The sequence below is a fragment of the Semicossyphus pulcher genome, unplaced genomic scaffold, assembly GCF_022749685.1.
Source record: "Semicossyphus pulcher isolate SPU_LCO1_2020_fin unplaced genomic scaffold, fSemPul1.0.p SCAF_18, whole genome shotgun sequence".
NCBI classification, from domain to species: Eukaryota; Metazoa; Chordata; class Actinopteri; order Labriformes; family Labridae; genus Semicossyphus; species Semicossyphus pulcher.
This window is the reverse complement of record NW_027211691.1, coordinates 26,119,133-26,134,818: the sequence shown is the minus strand read 5'-3', so window position 1 is coordinate 26,134,818 and position 15,686 is coordinate 26,119,133. Positions and strand designations below refer to the sequence as shown.

At 41.6% G+C, this 15,686-nt stretch overlaps 1 protein-coding gene across 1 annotated transcript; it reads right to left on the bottom strand.

The window, feature by feature from the left end:
- Positions 1-1,172: 1,172 nt before the first annotated feature.
- On the bottom strand, positions 1,173-12,694 carry eci2 (enoyl-CoA delta isomerase 2). Its single transcript, XM_069667584.1, has 11 exons — positions 12,598-12,694; positions 10,899-10,960; positions 10,220-10,323; positions 7,989-8,087; positions 6,675-6,866; positions 5,918-5,987; positions 5,026-5,128; positions 4,240-4,360; positions 3,487-3,576; positions 2,986-3,129; positions 1,173-2,472 (listed from the first exon to the last, which is right to left on the bottom strand). Exons 1-11 carry the CDS (start codon positions 12,651-12,653, stop codon positions 2,317-2,319), a joined length of 1,197 nt encoding a protein of 398 aa, XP_069523685.1. The 5' UTR covers positions 12,654-12,694; the 3' UTR covers positions 1,173-2,316.
- Positions 12,695-15,686: the final 2,992 nt, after the last annotated feature.

Sequence of the window (15,686 nt, the reverse complement as noted above, 5' to 3'; positions counted from 1 at the left end):
GTCACAGGAACTGGAAACTTATTTTTTGTCTTATGGTGATCCGAACTCACAATTTAAAAGTCAGAAGTCACACAGTAACACAAATGAACTAACTGATCGTGGCAGAAGTAGACCAGCAGCTCCTGTGCTCACCGAGGTAAAATCACTGTTTTTATCAATGGAGTCTGGTGGGCATATGTTGGGATCTAAATGACAAACGGACACAAACAGTGTGTGAGTGTCTCCAGTAGATGTGTTCATCCTGCAGCAGTGAAACAGGCTGTAATGGCTGCAACGTAATCCTTGATGGGTCAAAGGTCGTTCACTAAAAGTTCTTGTTGTTTCCACTGACAGGCTCAGGTTGTTATTCTAAGTGTGTGACAACATGACAGAAAGGATCCCTACAGAGATAGACCTTTTTGTTACAGAGGAAGATGATTGTTTTAACCACACACAGACGTTACATCGCTCTCTGCAGACACACCAGACTCCATTCAGAACCTCACAGGACACAGGAGCTGCTGCTCTGCTGCTGCCTTGGCTGGTTAGTATGTTTGTTATTGTGTGTTAAATATTGTGTTGGTTCAGAACTAACCGTTTAAAACATCAAAGTCACACAATAACACAAACAAAGTAAACAATCGAGGCACCGTTAGACCGGCAGCTCCTGCTTTCTGTGAGGTTTAATCACTGTTTTTGTCAATGGAGTCTGGTGTGTTTGCAGAGAGCGATGTAACGTCCATCAAGGATTATGTTGCAGCCATCACAGCCTGTTTCACTGATGCAGGATGAACACATCGACTGGAGCAGTTCCAGGAGTTTTATGCCTTTAAGCATTTAGAGCCGAACATATGTACAAAATAAGGCCCAATTCTCCTGCAAAGAACTTTGCATCTGAGAAACATTCAAATTCTTTACAGAAAAAGTGGATTAAAAACTTCTCCAGGTTGTGTCCAAGTAAAGCTTTGACTGTCAGAGTTCTCCTTTACTGAAGAGCAGCAGCATAATTGATGTTGGTGCTTTGCAAAGACGCCTGCTCTGCTCTTTACAGACAGGTGGGTGCTGCCACCTGCTGGATCAGAGGTGGAAGTACATACAGACGACTCAGAAAGAGGTTAGCATTTACAATCCATGTCACATTGTGAGTTTAGTAGATCTTTTGTTACATTAACATAAAACACAACTCCCCTTTGGATTAGCACAACTTCGTTCCTTTTATTGAACGTCAGAGTAAAAGAACTTTAGATTTTAACCCTGTGAGATGTTACAGCTTTGAAGGCACTTTAAGGCTCAAATACAAACCGAGGCCTTCGTGTTTCCTTCATCTAATCACATTATAAACATTAGTTAATGATGTGAGCTCAGTCAGATAGCACTGAAACCGAAGGCTGCAGAGAGAAAGAAGGCAGGTTTGTTAAAGTGGTCTGAGTCTACTTCAGCTTCAAACATGTGTGAGTAACTCAAACTAACTCAGGAGGTCTGTGACCATCTTTAGGGCTTACAGAGTCAGAATAAACTGGCCGACACTTTATATATCTGAGTACTTCATGTGCGAGTTAAAGGCTAAATCTGTACAATCATACGTAGTAAATCTACTTCTCATGAGTGAATATCACAGACTGTATACAGAAAGTAGATGAAGCCGCTGTGACGTCACATGTTGCTTTGAAGTCTGCCGTTTTGACGCCTTCAATTATGGCAATTTATCTGTCACCATCTTGTTTTTCTGGAGGCAGAAGTGACCATATTTGGACCAGAGGGTGGAGCTTAAGAGGAGCGAGGGGTTAGGACATCCCAGGTTATCATATAGGGAAGGCTTTGTTAGCACGAAGCTAATTTAAGCTAATGAAAAACAGGCTTAAGCAAAATTTACTCAGAGAAAGAATCGACAGTCAACTCCTCATAGTCTTTTAGTACAACCGGACGCTGAGGAAGACATTTTTTAAGTACCATGGTAGTGACCTGTCAATCACAGGTAGCCCCGCCCTCTGGTCTGTGTGACTCTCAGTGGGAGCATCAGTGACTAAATGAACATCATGCTGAACATTTTCTCATAGACTTCTATAGGATCACACTGTGGAGTCGCCCCCTGCTGGACATGAGAAAGAATGCAGGTCTAAGTCACCGCTGCATTGGCTGCACGTCCAGTTCTTATATACAGTCTCGTGTTTCAGTCCTGATCCCAGTCACAGTTTAACATTTTAATATGATTAATCATCAGCTGCTCATGTCAGAAACACACACTCTCTCTGTCTCTCTGTCTCTCTGTCTCTCTCACACACACACACACACACACACACACACACACACACACACACACACACACACACCTTTCCCTCACAGTTTGGCCTTGGCCTGGAAGAAGTTCATGACAGCGTTGAAACACTCGTCTGACGTCCAGCGCTCTATCAGACGCTCCACCTCTGCTTCGTTCACCGCGTGCAGACGCTCCTTCTCCGTCGCCCGGATCAGCTGTTTAGAGAGAGCCAGAGACTGAGAGAGAGAGAGAGAGAGAGAGAGAGAGAGAGAGAGAGAGAGAGAGAGAGAGACAGACAGAGAGACAGACAGACAGAGAGAGAGGCAGAGAGAGAGGCAGAGAGAGAGAGAGAGAGGCAGAGAGAGAGAGGCAGAGACAGAGAGAGGCAGAGAGAGAGAGAGAGAGAGAGAGAGAGGCAGAGAGAGAGAGGCAGAGACAGAGAGAGGCAGAGAGAGAGGCAGAGAGAGAGAGAGAGAGAGAGAGAGGCAGAGAGAGAGAGAGAGAGAGAGAGGCAGAGAGAGAGAGAGAGAGAGAGAGGCAGAGAGAGAGAGAGAGAGAGAGAGAGAGAGAGAGAGAGAGAGAGAGAGAGAGAGAGAGAGAGAGAGAGACGGGAGGACACAAATAATGATTTAAATACATCATTAGTTTTTGATCCAACAGTTAACTCTGCAGGCATCTAGTTCACAGTAAACTCAAGATATCCAATGCTGATTCTTTGAGTGTGTGTGTGTGTGTGTGTGTGTGTTTACGTTGGGAGGCAGCGTGGCGTAGCTCTTCAGCCTGGTCCAAACCTCCGACTGGAAGCTGCTGTCGGGGAAAACCTCAGTGACCAGACCGAGTTCACAAGCCTGAACCGCCGACAGCTTCTTATTGAACAGCAGCATCTCTGTGGCCTGGAGGAGGGCGAGGAGGAGGAGGAGGAGGAGGAGGAGGAGGAGGAGGAGGAGGAGGAGGAGGAGGACAAGGGGGGAAGAGGAGTGGTGAGAGGATGAGGAGCAGGAAGAGGAGGAAGACAGAGATGAGGAGGAGGAGGAGGAGGAGGAGGAGGAGGAGGAGGAGGAGGAGGAGGAGGAGGAAGAAGAGGATGAAGATGAAAAGGAAGAGGAAGAGGAAGAGGAGGAAAAGCAGGAGGAAGAGGATGGGGGATCAAGATTAACTCGATCATATACATGTAGATTACACATCAAGATACCCAGCTGTGTGTGTGTGTGTGTGTGTGTGTGTGTGTGTGTGTGTGTGTGTGTGTGTACCTTGGCGTTGCCCATGATCTTGGGGAAGGTGTAGGAGGAGCAGCCCTCAGCGCTCTGCCCCAGCTGACTGAACGGCGTGTGGAAGGTGGCCTGATAGAGCGAGGCGCTGTTAATGTCATGAACCAGTGAACTCAAAGAAACATCAGAGCGCAGGTGTTCAAAGGTAATCTGATCAGCTCCAAGCTCTCGGATTGGATCAATGTTCAAACCTCCAGTTTGTGTTCAAACTTTAGAGTAGGATTGTGAAAACTTTGATCTAAGGATGAGCCTGATCCCAGAGGGACGATTCAGGAACTAAAGCTGATCAAGCTTTTAAACTGGTCAAACAGAACAACGTTTTTACAGTGTCTCTACAGAGACGTAGCAGATAAAGCAGATTTGGGTTGTAACGAACATAAAGGATTTTGTCCTGTAAAATAATCCAACAAACAGCAACATCAACATTAAATATTTAATTTAAAGCCGTGAAGAACTTTCATTGTGTGGACTTTGGCGCCCCCTGTGGACAAAGTGTGTAGTGTGTGGATTTGGTCATTCAGAAAAGTCTATCTGCATCAGGTCGATCCAATCCAGTTTTACTTTGAAAAACCAGGACAACAGGAAGCTGGATTATCTGATCCTGGGTTGCAAAAGATGGGATTTCAAAATCTGCATAATTATGATCCAGATCAAACTCTTTGAACAGATGGGCCTGTGTGTGTGTGTGTGTGTGTGTGTGTGTGTGTGTGTGTGTGTGTGTGTGTGTGTGTGTACCTTCTCTGTAGCGTAGACCAGGTCGAAGAGTCCCAACAACGTCACTGAGATTCCTACAGCCGGTCCGTTCACGACGGCAACCAGCGGCTTCGGGAAGTCGATGTAGGCTCTCACATACTCCCTGAGGATGTTTAATGATTTATTAATATAAAATTAAAGACATAAAAAAATACAAATTGTTTGTAGATGTAACATTTGGAGATTTGGAGGGTAGAAAAATGACATGGAATAAAAACAGAAAAAGAACAAACAGACTGAAACCTGTAAAAAGCTATTACTGTAAAACCAAACTTTGATGAAGCCAAACTATCAAAATGTTTTTATAACCAATATGTGTTCCCACTCAGTCTCTGCATTTGAGAGCGATCCTTCACTGGAGAAGACTTTCAAAATAAAGAGAAATAAAAGAGAAACTGCTGCATCGTCTGTTTTTACGATGTGGCAGTAGTTCCTTTTGCAGCTTATATGACAACAATTGATGACGTCAATGAAAAGTTGAGCATCTACAATAAAAACCTCTGAATGTATTTGTGCTGTTTCAATGCATGGGGAGGGATTTAAATCTGGCTGACGCTCCCAGTCGCTGTAGAGAAATAAAGAATAGAGCAAACTCTTTTAAAATCCATGCCAGTGCCTGCAGCTGATAGAGAGCACCTGGCTATGGAGCCTTTGCTTGTGCTGTTTTCGATGATGTTGGGAAAATCTGCAGACGATAATACATCTATCGTCTGCAGCTCTGCCTCCTGATCTGCCAAATAAGCAGTGAATCAATCAATCAGTGATCACCTGAGCAGATCTCCTCCGCGTTTAGCCATCGCCTCCACCCCTCCCTCTGGGATCTTGGTGAAGTTGGTCAGATCGTTTCCACTGCAGTAGAAATCACCAGCGCCTGCATGAAGAGGGTGTGTGTGTGTGTGTGTGTGTGTGTGTGTGTGTGTAGAAACCAAAAAAGAGAGACAATTACTTAAAATGGATCTAAAAAATATGTAAGAACATGTTAATTCTTCAGGGATCCTGGTGATGGTCAGTGATTAACGGTCTCACTGTGTTTGGTGGAATATTCCTTTAATCTATAATGTGACCTGAATTATCACCATTTATATCTGGAGGTTTTTTGGGTTGTACAAAGTCCTCCCTTGTGCCTGAGAGTCTGAACTCAGGGCACCAAACTAAAGTTATTAAAACATCAGTCTCTAATATTGATTATGAATTACATGTATTTATTCATTTATGTCACATGTCTGTCATTGCTTCCCAGCTGTGAGGGACAATACATCCCATGAATTTACTAATTAATGTGACCTTAAAATCAGCTGCCACGTTCCAAACTACGCTCGTCTATGACATCTATAACATTTACCACTGTTATTTTTAACTGTTGTTACCTTTGACACAAGCATGGAGAACATATTCATGACTTGTTGAAGACATTCAAAAGATATCTAAGTATGCTGAAGATCTTTTGCTTTTGGTCCTCTGCAGAGGAACACTTTAAATACTGCACATTAATGCATTAGTCCAAAAACACACTTCTCAGCTTTAAACTCAGAGCCGTCATTCAGTACATAAAACCAAATGTATCAGTTACTGGCCTGGAAAAGGGCCACAAGCCTCCTGCACATTTGTGTGTGTGTGTGTGTGTGTGTGTGTGTGTGTGTGTGTGTGTGTGTGTGTGTACCAGTTAAAACAGTGATGACTGAGTCGTCTTTAGCCGCCTGCTCCAGAGCTGTAATAATCTCATTGTACATCTGAGAGCAAAGAGAGATTTAAAGGGTCAATCTGGTCATTTTAAACTCTGTGTCTGTGAGTCATTTAGAGCACAACATATGCCAAAGAGTGTGTGAGTGTCTCCAGTAGATGTGTTCATCCTGCAGCAGTGAAACAGGCTGTAATGGCTGCAACATAATCCTTGATGGGTCAAAGGTCGTCCACTAAAAGTTCTTGTTGTTTCCACTGACAGGCTCAGATTGAGATAGACCTTTTAGTTACAGAGGAAGATGATTCAGCAGCTCCTGTGTCCTGTGAGCTTAAATCCCTGTTTTTATGAATGGAGTCTGGTGTGTTTGCAGAGAGCGATGTAACGTCTGTTTGTGGTTAAAACAATCATCTTCCTCTGTAACAAAAAGGTCTATCTCTGTAGGGATGTTGCATTTAGTTCCCAAAACATGTATAAAATAAGGTTAAAAATAAATATAAGGGCCGATTTACGAATAAACACGATTCATGAGAAAACACTGACAAATCCTTCCTGCAAACATTCCTCAAAATCATGAAGGTGATCATTTGTATTCTACCAAAACTGGAAAACATGTTGCCCGCCTTTAAGAGGAGACTGCATTCTTTAAATTTAGAGACATATTCTCACAACAACACGTTTTAAACTGAACGTATGAGAATTTTGTTCTTTTTAGTTTTTAAGAGGTTTAAAAGTGAACCTCAGTAGTGATGGCGTTCTTCTTGGCCGGTCGGTTCAGTTTGATGGTGGTGATGCTATCCTCCGTGGTGACCATGAGCGTCTCGTATGCTGCACCGCTTCCAGCAGGCTGTGCAGCCACCTGGGCGGAGCTCCCACCCTCTGCCGCCACCAGGGAGCCAATCAGGTCACAGTACTGCTGCCTGGCTTCCTCCTGAGTGAAACAAGACAAGATCACAGCAGTGGAGAGTTAAACAGCTTTTGTTTTAGTGGATTTAACTCACATTCTTTAAACAGATGTGTGTCATCTCTGTAAGTTACGCACATGACACATTTGACACATAATGCGTGTGTTTTTCTGCCTTTGTTTCCCTGATGGAGTGTTGCGAGTTGAGCTGATTCTCACTGCTTCTTCACATAATCAAAGATGATAGTTTGCTTAACCCTTTGCAAGACAAATGAGTCCAACAGTCCCTACACTTGTGCTTATTGTTCTTGGAGTATATTCAAATGCTTCATATTCCTCAAACTTGTAAATGCTAAGTTAAAAGCAAATGTAAGTCAATAAGCTATAATAGTTTGTGAAAGTATTTGTGTAAGTATAATAAAAACCCAAATCTGCCATGTTTTAAAACATATTGATCCAGAATCATTCTGAATGTAGAAACATGAACAAAATGGTGATCACCCTAGAAGTTATTTAAACTCTGAACATCATTAGACATTCTCATGTTTATTAGCAGAGTGCAGATGCCGTTTCTCGAAGTATCCTCAAACCCTTAAATCTGCACAACCTTAACTTCATGTAAGTTATGCTCTAGCTGTTATGGTTTTTATTTTGGATCAATACAACGTAATAACATCAACATTCGTGCAACATGATAACAAAGACAGATTGAATTAGTATTTTAGATCAATTTAAACAGGGTCTGTAAATCGATCCTGATGTTGAAGGGTTAACTGTTGTTGTTCTGAGTGTTGGATTTCACTCAGCATGAACCAGCATCTTTATTTTACTTTGTCAAGTGTTTCAGGTTCCTGCTGTTTCGTTTCTCTGGTTATTATTTTGTTTCTGTGAGCGACAGGAACAATCGAGCTGTGCAGACACAATCTAAGTGTTTTTCTGCTTGTATTCCTCCTGATGATGTGTTTGGAGATTTCTGATTAAAAAAAGGGCTGAAGCACATCGTCTCATGAAGAAGATCAACCTTTTGTACGTTCAGTTGTGACTCCTCGGCTCACCAACGCAAACAGGTTGAACACTGAAGCAGCAGAAGAAGCTTTGTGTTTCACCTGTCACGACAATCTACAGTGTGTGATCCTGAAGCAGATGTACCTGTGTTATGGAGCCGAGGGATTTCCACGCGTCCCACTTGACCTTGTTGACGAAGTCCAGCATGCCTGGTTTGGGGGTGTTGCAGGGACCCTGAGTGGCCTAAAGGAGGACAATTAAATATGTTAAATATTTTACATAGTCCAGTCAGACTGGTGTTAAATATACTGAAACAATGACAAGCTCAGAGTCAGTTACAGAGGTGACCCAGATTACTGACAATCAACAACAATATGTTAACAGATATGCTGCAGTCAAGATGAGTAAGTTTAGTATGTGTCGTAGCGTCTTAAGGTACCAGGTTCATTTTGTGGCCTCATTAAGAATTTTTTTTTATTGAAGATGCAAAATGCATCACATGACCCAGGGACGAAGAACCTTTGGAGGAACTCTTTTCCATCACATGACCCAAGCACAAGGAACCTTTGGAGGAATTATTTTCCTCCATAGAACCCAGAGACGATGAAACCTTGGAGGAAGTCATTGCCACCATACGACCCAGAGATGAAGAACCTTTGGAAGAAGGCTTTGCCACCATACGACCCAGAGATGAAGAACCTTTGGAGGAAGTCTTTGCCACCATACGACCCAGAGATGAAGAACCTTTGGAGGAAGTCATTGCCACCATACGACCCAGAGATGAAGAACCTTTGGAGTAAGTCTTTTCCATCACAGGATCCAGGGTCTACATTTACTGCCAGGGACATTCATTTACTCTTAAAGCCCCTACTCAGGGGGGTAACACATTTGTAAAGCTGCAGGAAGGGAAAGGAAAGAACAGCTATCACTTGTTCGTTTGTAAGAGGACTCATTTGCCTCGTCTGTTTCAGTCTGTTGTGGAAACGCAGACAACAAGGGGCTTCTCACAGGATGGAAAAGTGAAGCAGACCAACTAATTGGTTCAGCTGTAACTGAAACAATATTACAAGAGTTTAAACAGTTGCACCGTTAGTTTAGAGGTGGAGGACGTCTCCTCACAGCCTGTAGTCACACCAGTAAAACCTCTTTTTTGAGTAAACAGAACTGAAGTCCTGAAGATACCCTGGAAGGGCCTCACTCTGCTGTCTTTAATTAACTGCAACAAACAACAGGGGTCCGTTTCACAAAGCAGGTTCAACAAACTCTGAGTCTAACCCTGAACTCTGAGTCGATCTACTCTGAGATATGAAACTCTGAGTTTTCGGTTCCAGAACAGCTGATCAGAGTTAGTTCAATCAACTCTGAGTAGGTTCAGCCGGAGTTAAGTGCGTGCACGCTGACTGTAAAAAGTCAGCATTAATGGAGCCCAACACCACGAGTCACCATGGCAACGGTACACAAAAAGAGGTCCTCCTACATCACACCAGCGGAGCTCGAAATCCTCACGCGGACGTTCAGCGAATACGAGCATGTTTTTAGAAACATAAAGTAACACGGCTGCAGCTGCAAAAGAGAGAGAAGCGGCTCGAGTGAACGCGTCAGTTTGAACTGGTCTGTTTATTTAATACTTCATCACGACCGGAAGCTAAAATTTATATTAATTTAGGAGCAATGCAGCGGGAGAGAAAAACATACATGGAAGCACTTCAGTCACATTTTAAATATTAAACAGATTAAATATCATTCAGTGGCTGTTTTAATGTGCATCAGCTTTATCCCTAACATGATGCTGACTTCACATACATTATAATTCATGTTGATTAAACTGAATGTGTTAGTTTAAAAAAAAATAAAAAAATCCAATAACTTCTTAAACGTCTTATCTGAGCGCTCTAGAATATAAAACCGAATCGGTTTTATATTCTAGAGGGAGGAGACAGAGCGAAACTCTGAGTTTCCTGAAGAAAACCTGCTCGCGACCAGGTTAGGTTCACAGAGTCTGTTACTACGGTAACTGACCAAGAGCTTAAATTACCTCCCTTTGTGAAACGGAAAACTCAGAGTTTCCCTCATTTCAGGGTTAACAGACTCAGAGTTTTCAATAAACCTGCTTTGTGAAACGGACCCCTGTTGTGCTGTGTTTGTTGTGTGTTCAGACTACACTACCAGTCAAAAGTTTGGACACACTTTCCCGTTCACTATGAGAAAATGTGTCATGTCATGTATGTCAGGAATAAATTAAATTCATTACTACATATCATTCTTTACGGTTTTGCCAGTAACAACAGGAAATGAACAGGCGAGCTGCTCTAATGAATACAGACCCGTGGGTGGAGATTAGCTCTCACAGGTGGAAGGTATGGAATATCTCTCACCTGTTTGAAGAGTGCGTAGATCTGCAGTTTGACCTCGTTCCCCGGGTCGTTCTTCAGAATCGACAGTCTGCCTTTGGCCTGCTCGAACTGCTCCACCGTCGCACCTGCAATCAATACCATTATCTCCGATTATTTAAGCTCCTGTGAGGAACTTTTGGTTTGTGTGGATGTTGGTGCCCTCTAGGGACATAACTGTTCATCTTCTCTCTTTAATGATCTTGTCCTGTACATGAGTGTGACGTGTTTTATGATCAAAATTTCCTCCTGCAAATGAACCTACGAATACTGAATTTAATGTTCTCTGCTATAAAGACAGGTCTTCTGCTGAAACTACGAGTCCATTATTCTGACAACAGATGATTCTTATCTGCTCGTCAGTAAGCTGAAATAACCTTTATGAAAGGTGCTGTGCATAAAGAGTTTGATTGATATGAAATGGCAGTAGGGAAGATGTCCACAACCTAGAGTCTAAGGTGTTCTAGATGTTTTCAGACAAACAGCCAAAACTCCACAAATCGTGAACTTAAAATAATATAAAGCAACAAAAACTCTCATTGGGGAGGCTGCAACCAGAAGCATTTTGACACTATTTGAAATGACATATTTGACAGACAAACTTTTGTCTCTCTTGCATTTTTAAGATCTAATGGAACCCAGAGTGCGCGTAGCAGATACTCACCCATCAGAGGATAGGCTGTTGTGTGGAACTGTAGACTGGGAATGGTGGACAATCTGACCAGGCTGGTGACAGAAAAGAAAACATTTAGTGTATTTACCAACACGAAGGGGAATTTGGGTATTTCCTGATCTGAGTCCTGTTTTTACTCATCTTGGGGTCTAAGTGACAAATAGGTACCAAGAGTTTTAGAATCACTCCAGTAGATGTGTTCATCCTGCAGCAGTGAAACAGGCTGTAATGGCTGCAACATAATCCTTGATGGGTCAAAGGTCGTCCACTAAAAGTTCTTGTTGTTTCCACTGACAGGCTCAGATTGTTATTCTAAGTGTGTGACAACATGACAGAAAGGATCCCTACAGAGATAGACCTTTTTGTTACAGAGGAAGATGATTGTTTTAACCACACACAGACGTTACATCGCTCTCTGCAGACACACCAGACTCCATTCAGAAAAACAGGGATTTAAGCTCACAGAGAACAGGAGCTGCTCCTCTGCTGCTGCCTACCTATCTGTTAGGTCAACTGTGTTACTATGTGACCTCTGTGTTTTAAATTGTTAGTCCAGACACACACAACACAATAACACAAATAGTAACCAGTTGATGCAGTTTTAATGATTGATTAATTGTTCTATTTTTTGTGATGCATAAAAAAACCTGGATATTTGGTGGTTCCAGTATCTCATATAGGAGAATTTTCTGCTTATTTTCCTCAAATATGATTGTACATTTATTTAGGTTTTGGACTGTTGGCCACACGAAACAAGCAGCTCTTTTTGTTTGGAATCAAGTAATGACTTAAGATCAGTAGATAAAACCATAATAGTAGAAAATACTTTACATTAATAAAGCATAAATTAGCTGATGTATCTAGGGCTGGGACTAATGATTAAGTCTGTTAATTACATTTTGAATTCATTGAAAAACACAAACTATTTTCTTTTGACTAACCAACAGTTAAACGCCTAAAGACTTTCAGTTATTCATAAAATTCCACAAGGAAAGCAGCAAAGTACACATTTGAAACCCTTAGGCCATTAACTGTATGACTATTTACTAAAAACAAAAAATAATACAGAAAACTATGAATGGATCTACTTCCAGAGCGCTGATTTGATTACAGCCACAATGCAGGTTTTTTTTTGCACATACTATAATAAAGAATAAAAAGTTTAAAAGAAATCACTGTGAATGTCATGTTATGTCAGAACCTCCACCTCTGATCCTGATCTGAGAATCTGGAGCAAAGTTCACAGCTAGCTCAGCTAGCTAACCATAGCTTCTGTTGAACTAAAATGGTCACCCCTGTTATTTGTAATTGACGAAAAAATGCTTCAATAATTAAACTCTGAAAACTTCAAGCTACAAATGCTAACCTGGCTCTCTAGGTAATATTCATCGCATGTAGCCAAATTGACTGATGCTACATTGTTAGCTTATCATACAGCATTCATTTGGCCGCAGACCACCTGTCAAGCGTTTGCCAAGCAGCTAACAATCACCAAGCACAGGTACTGGTACTTAATGAGATACATACTGACATACAGCACTGACTGCTAACTTTGCTAAGTTCGCCAGAACCAAGGACGTATTTAACCCAGTTTGACCCCTCAGTGCAGTTAAATTAGGGTCTCAAAAAACAAGTATCACCTCAAACAGCATTGGTTAACATTCAACAATTAACACAGTCCCCTCCTCACCTTCTTAATTTGACAAAACGCCAGGGAGCGGAGAACTTCAGGGCTACGCCGGCCATTTAAATGGAGTGGTGTATGGAAGCGTTAACTAGCTTAGCCACAACGGGTCTAACGTATATGCAGAGAAGCTGTTTACAACGCTGTTCCCGCCTACCATGGCATTCTCTGCTCTTCCATTGGCTGAAGAGATACGTCGACCAATCAGATGTGTTGAAATAACAAAGATTCCGGAAACTTGTCAGCGGTGCGTCTGTCCCTGAGGTTGGTATGGACAGCAGGGGGCGCTGCTGCATTGCAGTGAGTTTAGACTCAAAAATACAACTTTGTGTATTTTAACCATTCAGTCTATGATTTTGACTTATTTAGATTAACGCCTCTCCTCATATTTTCATCTAAAGGTCTTTATGGTTGGAGACGTGCTGCAGCTGGATATACTTGATTACCACTGAGGGTTGAAGTAAAACACCAAATCACCATCTCTTTCTTTATGCCCGCTGATGGGAAGATAAATTTACTCAAGTACTGTACTAAAAAAAATATAGACATATTTTTCTGCTACTGCTGCTTCAATTTTATGCTACGTCATACTTTGTCTCCTCAAGATCTGAAAGAAAATATTGAACTTTGTACTATTTGTAACAGTTATAATATAACTCTACAGATGAATGCTTTAATAAACCGAGAAAGATCTGCCATAAGCAGATATCTTCTTCTTTTTCAGCTGATTTTTTATAAGTCATTGATCACAAATGAGGCGTATGAATAAATTACTTTAAAAAAAAAAAGAAGATTTTATGATATAGTTTAGATGTGTTATTGAATAACTCCTCTGTAGTTTTTAGGTACATCTTTTAACATTTAGTGTTTTATTAAGTCTGCGTAGGAGGCTCCACACACAAATCGTCTCTGCAACTGAACCGCACTAGCGCAGGCGCAATGTGGCAGCCAGTTTCCTCGCGCGATGTCGGTCTGGAAGCTTCTAGAACGTTTAAAATGGAGGAGAGCGAAAACTAAACCACTTTCAAGTTTTTTGAGAAGAGAAAGAAAGGGTAAGGAAGCAGATGAGAGGAACCGGGAGTTTTATCGAAATCGAAATACAGGTCTGTTAAGTTTGACTCTGACAAAATAGACTAACTGGGCTTTATGACAAGCTAGCTAGCTAACGGCCCAAAATAACCGTTAGCTAGCTAGCTGGGATAGTGTCTCATGCTAGTGTCCCATGTCCCGTTAGCTAACGTCCTTACTGTGAACTTGACTGTGTTGTTACACTGGCTGTTTCTGGTAGTGAAATCTCTATTTCAGACCCATAAAGACAGTAAATGAAAGCATTATTTAAAAAACAAATTTTTATCTCAGTAGCTAACATCTTACAGTGACACATTGAGATCCTGAAATGTAAGAGGAGGCAGGTTTTATATGTTGAGAAGTATGATTTATGAACTGAAAACCAAGTGAACTAAAAATAAATATATCTGATGGATCAGTGGGTCTGTTAACTACTAGATGTGACTGAGCCACATTAAATCCAGGGTTTTGTAAATGTCATGATGAAAGTCTGTGTTTCAACAATGTTACTTAATTCAATCACAGCTTACTGCTAACTCAGTTTTGAGAACTACAGCATCTCTGATCTAAAGTCTTATACACATATGATTCCAAAGTTAATTGTTTTTAGTAAACATTTATCTTATTCTGATGTTCTGAAATAATTTGCTGGATGTTACCCAGAGCTGCCAAGCGTCACGCTTTGAGTGTGACAGTCACGCAATTTGACCCATTCTCACACCACACGCCACACTTGACATTTCTCACGCTTATATTTCCCCATTCAATACTCTATATTTATTTTTTTCATGATAATAAACTTTGGTTCTCGACGCATGCCGTAGTTCGAGTAACTCTGATTGACTGACCGAGATAACCAATCCCAGACCAATCCACCAGTCCTTTGTGCCTAAATCTAACCAACCACGGAAGGCACCACGCAATATAAACCAATCAGAAGCAACGTAAGGCGGGTCTTGGCGTCTCTAACGATCTTTCACACACAACAGCGCCGACATTTAAAACCCACTCAACGTTCTCCTGCTTGCTAGAAGACGGACGGTAGGTAACTACCCAATTTTGATCACACAAAATTATTGAAAATGGGTTCACTTTTTAAATGTTTTCACTAGTTTGATGTCGACGTAGGACAAATGTTGCTCTTAGTTTTTATCTGTATTATTATTAGACCCCCCTAAAGGAACCCACAGAGTCCCTGGAATCCACTCTGGCTGTGTCCGAAATCACCCCCTACTCAAACAAAACCAAAACCCGAAACAGTTTGGCTCTTGAGGGAACTCTATCGTCCATCATGACTGTGAAGATGGCGAGCCTTGAGCCACAGTGTTTCAAGTGGGAGCCCCCTGCCTCTGTCATCAAGGCATCAAAATCTGCCACAAACGCCTACAACATGAGACATGTCCCCAGCTAAATGATGGACAGTTGGTTGAAATGAAATATTGCAAATAAATGTATTTTGTCAAAATTCTTGTTACAATTTTTTATTCTAATTTCTGGTTAATTAAGACTAGCATTAGGAGGCCACAGTGCAGGGAGAGCAGCTGGCATGGAGGTGAGGACATCAGTCTTAAGGTATAAATCGACGTTAAAACAGGCCAACATTTTTTCATAACACATAACACTAAAGTCTCACTCTTGTGATTTTCTGAAACTTGGCAGCCCTGTGTTACCTATGTTAGCTATCAGCTAATGCAAAGCTAACTAAAGTTTAGTTAGCTGTCACCATTGATCGCTATCAGCCAATTACTCACTGAGATAATCCGCTATAGTTAGCTGATGGCTAGCATAGCCATCAGCTAACTCTACTTACTATGATAAGTAGACAGAAAAGAAATCTTAACTGGATAAATGTACATGAATTAAGAATGTTAAGTCTTTGTTGACTGGTCCCATCTTTTCTATCTGTTCCAAACTTCTTGTTGGCGTTAACAGGGCTGACTTTATATTTTTTAATCTCAGCAGAAACCCTGTTTCAAGGTAGGAAACTGCATGCAGCTAACTTTTGTTAGCTTTGAGCTATTTTAGAT

Coding starts and splice junctions, on each gene's coding strand:
- eci2 (XM_069667584.1), bottom strand. CDS start 12,653: ATGGCCGGCGTAGCCCTGAAGTTCTCCGCTCCCTGGCGTTTTGTCAAA. Junction 5,988..6,674: donor AGAACGCCATCACTACTGAG/GTTCACTTTTAA, acceptor CTTTGCTCTCAG/ATGTACAATGAGATTATTAC. Junction 5,129..5,917: donor AGTCATCACTGTTTTAACTG/GTACACACACAC, acceptor CTCTTCATGCAG/GCGCTGGTGATTTCTACTGC.